This window comes from Babylonia areolata, chromosome 29 (assembly GCF_041734735.1).
Source record: "Babylonia areolata isolate BAREFJ2019XMU chromosome 29, ASM4173473v1, whole genome shotgun sequence".
In the NCBI taxonomy this organism is placed as follows: Eukaryota; Metazoa; Mollusca; class Gastropoda; order Neogastropoda; family Buccinidae; genus Babylonia; species Babylonia areolata.
This window is the reverse complement of record NC_134904.1, coordinates 22043787-22053265: the sequence shown is the minus strand read 5'-3', so window position 1 is coordinate 22053265 and position 9479 is coordinate 22043787. Positions and strand designations below refer to the sequence as shown.

Here is a 9479-nt window from a genome sequence, read left to right as displayed (position 1 = left end):
AACTGACTAACAAAATGATTCAAACTTTAACACCATGACTATTAGAACTGAACATGATATCCCACTCGTAACAAGAGCAAGACTAAAATGATAAGGGAAAGGGGATACACAACGTTTCTTATCCAATACTTCCACCATTTAGTGGCTACGCTGAACATGTTAACATCATTTCCTTCACAAAGATTCTTATCCAATACTCACACCATTTAGTGGCTACACTGAACATGTTAACATTATTTCCTTCACAAAGATTCTTATCCAATACTCACACCATTTAGTGGCTACACTGAACATGTTAACATCATTTCCTTCACAAAGATTCTTATCCAATACTCACACCATTTAGTGGCTACACTGAACATGTTAACATCATTTCCTTCACAAAGATTCTTATCCAATACTCACACCATTTAGTGGCTACACTGAACATGTTAACATCGTTTACTTCACAAAGATTGTTATCCAATACTTCCACCAGTTAGTGGCTACACTGAACATGTTAACATCATTTCCTTCAGTCATTAGATTCAAACATAATTAAGTCACACACACACACTGGCTATACTCTTAACACAAGTGATGGTATCTGCATTACCACATTTCAGTTACACTAAATACAGGTGACCAAGGTGGAGACAGTGGAGTTGGAAAGGTGGTGGAAAGGGGAAAGACTAATTCTGGTTCTTCTGACACAACGATTATCAGACTCAGAGAAATCAAAGCGCTTGGAAGACACAAACATTACTTGAACTCATACAGCTCTAGTATAACTTGTTCTGCCTGGAAACCATTTACCAGTAAGGCTGTCACTTTCAGAAAGCGTTAACAAGGAAGATGTCCACTCAGGGACAAGTTATTCCCCAAACAAGCTTCATACATTTTATAGATCTCCCATTTAAACTCCATTTACATTTCTTGGGGCCTTGATTTAAATCGGGCACTATAAATCTGAGGGTTAATGAAATAATAATCAAAACAAACAGACTGAAGCAGAACAGAATCAGAAGAAATAACATCTAAGAAATGCAAAATGGACCAAAAGTAGGTAGCATATATTCTTCTTCTTCTGCGTTCGTGGGCTGCAACTCCCACGTTCACTCTTGGCTCAAATGCACACGAGTGGGCTTTTAAAAAAGGAAAGAAAAGTAGCTAACAGTAGCAAAAATGTTCTACATTTTACATAAAACTGTCAGCAAGTGTTCAAGTCACTGCAGAATATACTGAAACATTTTCATATATATATATTCATATATGAATATCATACATAAAAAAACACACATATATATAGATAGGTGTGAACATAATCATTCACTCACACATAGATATATATAGAGATACAAATCTGTATGCATGTATGTACACACACACACTTACATATTTATATATTCATATATATATATAATTATGTGTGTGTGATGTACGTGTATGAACATTTGCTATATATTACAATTACATAGCTGAACACCACACACACACACACACACACAAAACATCATTATCACCACCACCACCAATATGTAAGCTATCATCTGGCATATCTCATCCCTATGAATATAATGATGAAAGAGGATGTCATAGATATTTCACAGAAATTCACCCTCTCCCTTGCCCATCCACACATCAATATAGAATATTAATGTATTCGCAAAAACTGCAGAGCAAGAGACACAGAGGCAGGGAACAAGGTATGAAGATAGGTGGAGGATACATCAAAATACAAATGTTATTCTTCACACAAAAGCAAAAAAATACACAAGTTCCATTAAAGTGTTAAAAGCATCAATAAAGTCATTAGAAATACCAACAAAAACAAAACAAAACGATATCTGTCTATATTATTATTCTATTACTAAAACGAAACGAAAATATCTTTGCCAAACAATGCCTGAACTCAAGTTATTGATAGATTTACAGTTAAAAGCAAAAAAATACACAAGTTCCATAAAAAAAAACCATTAAAAAAACGTACGGTTCCCTCCCCCCCCAAAGTTTTTTGGGTTTTTTTGTCTATTCCTCCCCCCCACCCCCCAGTTTTAATGCTGCAGAAACCTGAAGGCGCGCGCGCGCGTGTGTCGTAGTTGTGAAACGGAAGCAAATCGCCAGGCGAGTCGAAGCCCACAAGTATTTTCCCCAGCGCGCGCGCGCGCACACACACACACACACACAGAGTAAAAACAAACAAACAAAAAAAACCTACACAAAACAAAACAAACAAACAAAAAAAACCTACACAAAACAAAACAAACAAACAAAAAACCGTACAGCACAAAGTCGGATTTTCCCTGACACAACGATCTCGATGTCAAGGAAGCTGTGAAGATCTGACGCAAGCGTGACGTTGTTCGGTTCCAACGGAACATGTTGCTGCCCACACGCGAGCGAGTGATCCACATTCTGGACAGCGAGGCGTCTTCGTGGCCTGCTCCTCGGACACCTCCCTCCTCCACGGCCTCGTTTGTGGACAGGGGCTTTCGGGCCGGCCTCCTTGTTGGACACACGTTCAGTTCGTCACTGGTAAGATTGAAAAGCTTGCTTCAGCGCGCTGATGGCATGTCGATCGGGGTGTGTGTGTGTGTGTGTGTGTGTGTGCCGCGATGTGTCTCTGTTGCTCGCATGTGGAAAAACGTGAAAATTAAACTTGTTTGACACTGGAGTTTTGACGGTGCGCACGACTGGTAACTGAGCTGACAGCGTGCCATGTATTTCACGAATCAGTCTGCTTAGTATTAGCAGCATGTAGAGGGGACGCCCTAATTTGTTGTCGGGAAGTACACCCAACTTAAAAAAAAAAAAAAAAAAATTAAATCAGTTTTAAGCAGATGCAATAAAGATTAACCGGTGATTAAGTTGAGCCCGTCTAAACAAGTAAACAACAAGTTCTTGCAAAGTTTTGAACACAATATTTAACAACGTGGATCAGTGGGCCTGTTACTGGCGACTAGTGTTGCCGGAAATTTTAATATTTTAGTCATATTCAAAATACAAACAATGAACTAGAGAACCAAAAGGTGCTCGTGTGAAAAGAATAGATCTGAACAACACAAATAACATCGATTTTTAAAATTGCAAGTCTCTCCCACCCAGGGGGATACAGTCCCTGTCCACACCCCGCCCTCTGTCTCTCCCACCCAGGGGGATACAGTCCCTGTCCACACCCCGCCCTCTGTCTCTCCCACCCAGGGGGATACAGTCCCTGTCCACACACCCCGCACTCTGTCTCTCCCACCCAGCATAAATGTCACATAAGTAGAAAATTTTGTTGTCGTTTTCCTTTTATATATATATATATATATATATATATATATTATAAATAAAGAAATCGAGACAGAGACAGAGACAGAAAGCCTAGAAACGGAGTGAGGTGGGTGTTGAACGGAGACAGAGATACCCTCACAGACAGAGGAAGACAGGCTATAGAAAACGATTTAGTTTCGTATTGGAATAACCACTTATATGCTTTGTATCCCCCTGGGTGGGAGAGACAGAGGGCGGGGTGTGTGGACAGGGACTGTATCCCCCTGGGTGGGAGAGACAGAGGGCGGGGTGTGTGGACAGGGACTGTATCCCCCTGGGTGGGAGAGACAGAGGGCGGGGTGTGTGGACAGGGACTGTATCCCCCTGGGTGGGAGAGACAGAGGGCGGGGTGTGGACAGGGACTGTATCCCCCTGGGTGGGAGAGACAGAGGGCGGGGTGTGGACAGGGACTGTATCCCCCTGGGTGGGAGAGACAGAGGGCGGGGTGTGTGGACAGGGACTGTATCCCCCTGGGTGGGAGAGACAGAGGGCGGGGTGTGGACAGGGACTGTATCCCCCTGGGTGGGAGAGACAGAGGGCGGGGTGTGGACAGGGACTGTATCCCCCTGGGTGGGAGAGACAGAGGGCGGGGTGTGTGGACAGGGACTGTATCCCCCTGGGTGGGAGAGACAGAGGGCGGGGTGTGTGGACAGGGACTGTATCCCCCTGGGTGGGAGAGACAGAGGGCGGGGTGTGTGGACAGGGACTGTATCCCCCTGGGTGGGAGAGACAGAGGGCGGGGTGTGTGGACAGGGATCGTGGGACCTTGACACAAAAAGAGAGGAAAATGAAAATAACTGGAGACATTTTTACTGTAAGTAAAATGGATAATAGGCACACGTATAAAACCTTTTCTAATGGGTGAAGCACATGAGCAAAACTTCTTTATATTCCCCCCTCATACAAAATGCGCAACAAGTATTAGAAAACAAAACAGTGATTGTTCATGCATGAATAATTTTTTTTTAAAGCACATTTTGACATTTGAAGAAAAACAAACGTGTATCAGGAAGCCGGAGAAAATGAATCAAAATAACATGCACTCGATCACCAGCCGCCGTGCTGATGTCGGTTTAGCTCAGTTCAGTTACTCAATGAGGCGTTACTGCGTTCGGACAAATCCATATACGCTACACCACATCCGCTAAGCAGATGGCTGACCAGGAGCGTAACCCAACGCGCTTTGTCAGGCCTTGAGAGAGAGAGAGAGAGAGAGAGAGAGAGAGACAGAGAGAGACAAAGACAGAGAGAAGCATAAACAAGTTGGCTTCGCGTCACTGACTGGCGTGACGCGGGTTCCTCATTAACTGAGAGGTGTTTTTGTATTGTTTTGTTTTTGCCCATGGCCAGCTTCCGGGAGAGAGTGTAAACACTGGTGAGTAACAACTGAACAACCTTTCTGATATTTCAAATGTCAACTTTGCAAAGATTAAAAAGGGAATGTTACAGATAATAACTGAAACCCTTGGGGGAGGGGTGGGGGTGGGGGGTGGGGGGTGGGGGTCATTTGATTTCTCCAGCGTGTCTTAGCGAGAACTAAAGCCAATTGTATAGGTATACCGGACTCTCCGGATATCCCGGCGTTAGCAGTGAACCGTCACCCTGTGGTGAATGCCCTCTCTCAGTCATTTTATTACCGCCACTAAGCTGTTCAGCCCGTGCAGCAATGCGAAACGACTAACATCAGTAAGCGCGACGCGACGTCACGGACATGGAGACCATCGCAATGCTTTGCTTTGTTTTCAATATACAATCATATGACACAACCGTTATTGTCAATATCGAGATTGTCACTCGCAAGCGATTCTCTCGGCAAGACGTGGCACTGCAGCGGACACATCAGCCCAGGTAAAATAGGATCAGACCACAGGAGCTTGCAGGTCTCGTTCTGCACGTGCTTGGGTGTCAGTTTGTTGTGAAGCCAGATGGCACCCCAAGAACCTCAGGCGTGGGCTTTGCCATACAAATAAAACTTGCATGACAGCTTGACAGCCTTCCACGTGGGATAAACGATAGGCTGATGACCCTGCATCTGAAGCTGTCCGAAGATTGCTTCTCCACAGTCATCAGCTGCTATGCCCCGACGATGACCAACCCTGATGACATCAAAGAAGCTTTTTACGAGGAGCTCAACCACACCATTTCAGCGGTAGACAGAAAGGACAGGCTGATCATCCTTGGGGGATTTCAATGCCCGCGTCGGCGTGGACTTCTCCTCGTGGCCAAAAGTCCTAGGACAGCACGGCACTGGCAAGTGCAACTCCAACGGACTGCTTTTGCTCTCGCTCTGCACGCAGCATGGACTGACCATCACCAACACCCTCTTCCAACAAGCAGACAAGTACAAGAACACATGGATGCACCGCCGCTCAAAGCAGTGGCACATGCTGGACTATGTGATTGTTCGCCAGAGGGACAGAGGTGATGTTTCCATTACACTCTGCGTGAGAGGAGCAGTCTGTTGGTCGGACCATCGCCTGGTACGCAGCAAGATGAACATCAGACTTACACGCAAGCTCCAACCAGCCAGGCAGAAACCCCCTAGGGAGCAGAACATCCACCGCCTCCCTATCACCAAGGACGTGCTGCAGCAGCAAATCCAAGCAGCTCTAAAAGAAATTCCTGCATCGACTGATGTAGAAGAGGTATGGAGCACCTTTAGAGATGTTGTGTACACAGCAGCAGCTGACATACTGGGCGTTGTACAGAGGAGCCACAAAGCTCCTGAACACACTGCATATACGGCATCAGGATCACATTTCCAATAACGACTGCCAGAGGAAGAAGAACCAGTACTTGCAAACCAAGCAACTCATACAGAAGAGGCTGCATGAGATGAAGAACACCTGGTGGGAGACAAAATCCGAAGAGCTTCAGTCCACTGCTGATGCTCACGACACGAAGACCTTCCATGAGTCACAGGATCAACCCCTGTCTGAGCCTTGGACTAGACCACCCTCCTGACAGACAAGACATCATTGCCCGCTGGGCAGAGCACTTCAACACCCTCCTCAACAGGGACTAGTCCTTATCTGACAAGGTAATTGCAGCCCTCCCACAGCTACCAGTCAGTGACTCGTTAGCTGCCCCTCCCACCAAGGCCGAGACCCGGAAGGCCCTGAAGATGACAACGTCAGGAAGAGCACCAGGAGCAGATGGAATCCAGGCCGACATCTACAAGCATGGAGGCGAGGTGCTGACTGATAAGCTGACCACCCTGTTCCAGTCTATCTGAGAGAGAGGGGAGGTCCCCCAGGATTTCAAGGATGCTTAAGTTGTCCACATTTACAAACGGAAGGGAGACATCCTGCGATAACCACTGTGGAATCTCTCTCCTCTGCATCGCCGGCAAGATCTTCGCCTGCATCATACTGAACAGACTGGTTGACCATGTCTCCAACACAGTCATCCCTGAAGCACAGTGCAGCTTCCGCTCAGGCAGGGGAACATGTGACATGGTGTTTGCCGTACGCCAGATGCAAGAGAAGTGCCGTGAGCAGAACAAGGAGCTCCACATGGTCTTTGTAGACCTGACTAAGGCCTTCGACATGGTGAACTGCCATGGTCTGCGAAGATCCTCCTAAAGTTCGGCTGCCCAGAGAGCCTAATCCAGCTGATTGCATCATTCCATGATGGCATGCAGGCGAGAGTACAGGAAAATACTGACATGTCGGATCCGTTCCCTGTGGTAAATGGAGTAAAGCAGGGGTGCATCCTGGCACACAAACTGTTCTCCATTCTCTTCTCTGTCATGCTGATTGACGCCTTCCAAGTCTGTGACCGGGGCATCTACATTCAGTTTTGCACAGATGGCAAACTTTTCAACTTGCGGCGACTCCACACTAGGTCCAGGGTGTTTGAGGCACTGTTGAGAGAGTTCCTCTTCGCTGGTGACTGTGCGCTTGCTGCACACATCCATGAGGACATGCAGTTCATTATGGACAGGTTCTCAACCTCCTGCATGCGCTTTGGATTCACCATCAGCCTCAGCAAGACCGAGTCCATGTACCAACCAGCTAGCTCACAGAACGCCAGTGCTTCCCCCCACCTGCAATCAAGATCAATGACATAGAGATCAAGTCGGTCGACAAGTTTTGCTATCTGGGCAGTACCCTATGCAGCAATCGAGCCCTTGATGCAGAAGTGATGCTGTGCATCGCCAAGGCCAGCTCTGCCTTTGGCAGACTCAACAACAGGCTGTGGAACAACAAAGGCATCAGGCTCAGCACCAAAATCAAAACCTACAGAGCTGTTGTGCTGACCACCACCTTGTTGTAATGCTGTGAAACATGGACGACGTATCGCCGTCACATTCAACAACTTGAGCAGTTTTACCAGAGATGCCTACGAAAGATCCTCAGCATAAACTATGGTGGCAAGACAGGGTCTCCAACCTCCAGGTCCTAGAGAGGAGCGGCCTGCCCAGCATCGAAAGCCTGCTGATCCAGTGCCAGCTACACTGGACAGGACACATTGTCCGCATGACAGACAGCAGGATCCCGAAGACTGGATGCTCCTGTATAGCCAGCTGAAGGAAGGCCACCGCGAACTTGGAAGGCCCTGCAAGCGCTTCAAGGACACCTTGAAGACAAACCTCAAAGCCTGTGACACAGACATTGCTTCCTGGGAAACTGATGCCTTTGACCGCTGTCGCTGGAGGATGCTGTGCTCTAGTGGTATAAAGACGTTTGAAAACAAGAGAACGCTGGCCATTAAGGAGAAACGTGAGCGAAGGAAGCATGGGCTCAACTTCTGGAGATGTTTTCCCTTGCAACACCTGTGGGAAGTGCTGCGCATCCAGAATCGGCTTCTTCTCCCATATGAGGACACACACCGACAGATAAGCCCGCCTACCTACTCATCCGTCGGTCCGACGGGAGACTCCATCATCATCTTCAAACAATCCATGTATAACTGGTTTCGCTGAATAACTATCTTCAGACAATCCGTGTATCTTTCATTGGAAAGGATAATGGCACCAAAGGCTTTTGAAACACGAGAGAGGGAGAAAGTTTTTCGTTCGATCCACCTTTTTTGGTTTTTGACAGTGGGAAAAAGAAAGACAGAACAAAGAACGGACAACAGACTGAACAAAGCCGACGCCAACTAAGTTTCAGTTTCAGTTTCAGTAGCTCAAGGAGGCGTCACTGCGTTCGGACAAGTCCATATACGCTACACCACATCTGCCAAGCAGATGCCTGACCAGCAGCGTAACCCAACGCCAACTAAAAATAACCAAACTGTGCCGGCCGACCTATCTGCCGACCCAAGGAATGAACACCCCCTCAAGTAGCCCAGTTTGCCCACAGACTTTAAAAGATGGTCTATTTTTAAGTCAGTGCATTGCCCTGCTTCGCGCCGTTGGGTTCGCGCTGCGTCAGGTTCTCAGCTAGCGCTGTCATGTGGACGATTCCATTCTTAGCTGACAAGGGGAGGGAAATGGAAAGGTGGATCAAAGACACTGACATCTTAGCTGTAAGTGTCAATGGGTGGGTCCACTCGGTTGCGGAGAAAAGGATGACGGTTTCAAATACTTGACCTTCACATCGAAGTAAGCAGGGTGTAACCACTGAGTTCCGTGGGTGTCACAGAAAACCCCCCCAAAAAAAAAAAAAAAAAAAACCACCAAAAACAAAACAAACCCAGATAAAAACACGAAAATCCCAAACGAGACCGCCATTATTATGCAATTAGGTTAATTCAGCCAGCTCTGGATCTCTCTGAGGTTACCAGTAGTTGTAGTGAGGGTTGTTATGCTTATCTTGCGTAAAAAAAGAAAGAAAAAAAATGAAAGAGAAGACTGAGAAAACCAACACCAGGTACACTGAGAATCGCCGACAAAGCAAGTATACACCCAGTAAACAAGATATTTCTTTTGTGAATAATATTGAGGTTTTAAATCAGTGTTCAGTTGGCTGAAACAATTTCCACAGATGGGTTAAAGGCTTGATGTAAAAATAAACTGTTGCACAAAGAGAATCACTAAAGAGTGAGTGGGAACAGGATCAGTATTGTTGACTGGGCAAAATCAGTCCATCTGGGAGGGTTAGAAAGAACTGAAGTGAGAGCGAGACGAGGAAGCGCATGTGTGTATGTGTGTGTGTGTGTGTGTGTGTGTGTGTGTGTGTGTGTCAGTGTGTGCACTGATATGTATGTATGATGTATGTATGCATGTCTGTATGTAT

At 46.4% G+C, this 9479-nt stretch overlaps 1 protein-coding gene across 1 annotated transcript in view; it reads left to right on the top strand.

The window, feature by feature from the left end:
- Positions 1 to 2207: 2207 nt before the first annotated feature.
- LOC143274614 (uncharacterized) overlaps positions 2208 to 9479 on the top strand; it is a 50244-nt gene continuing 42972 nt past the window's right edge. Inside the window, exon 1 of the mRNA XM_076578482.1 lies at positions 2208 to 2514. Within this exon, the coding sequence (XP_076434597.1) occupies positions 2359 to 2514 (156 nt within the window). The 5' untranslated portion in view covers positions 2208 to 2358. The remainder of the gene's footprint in view (positions 2515 to 9479) is intronic.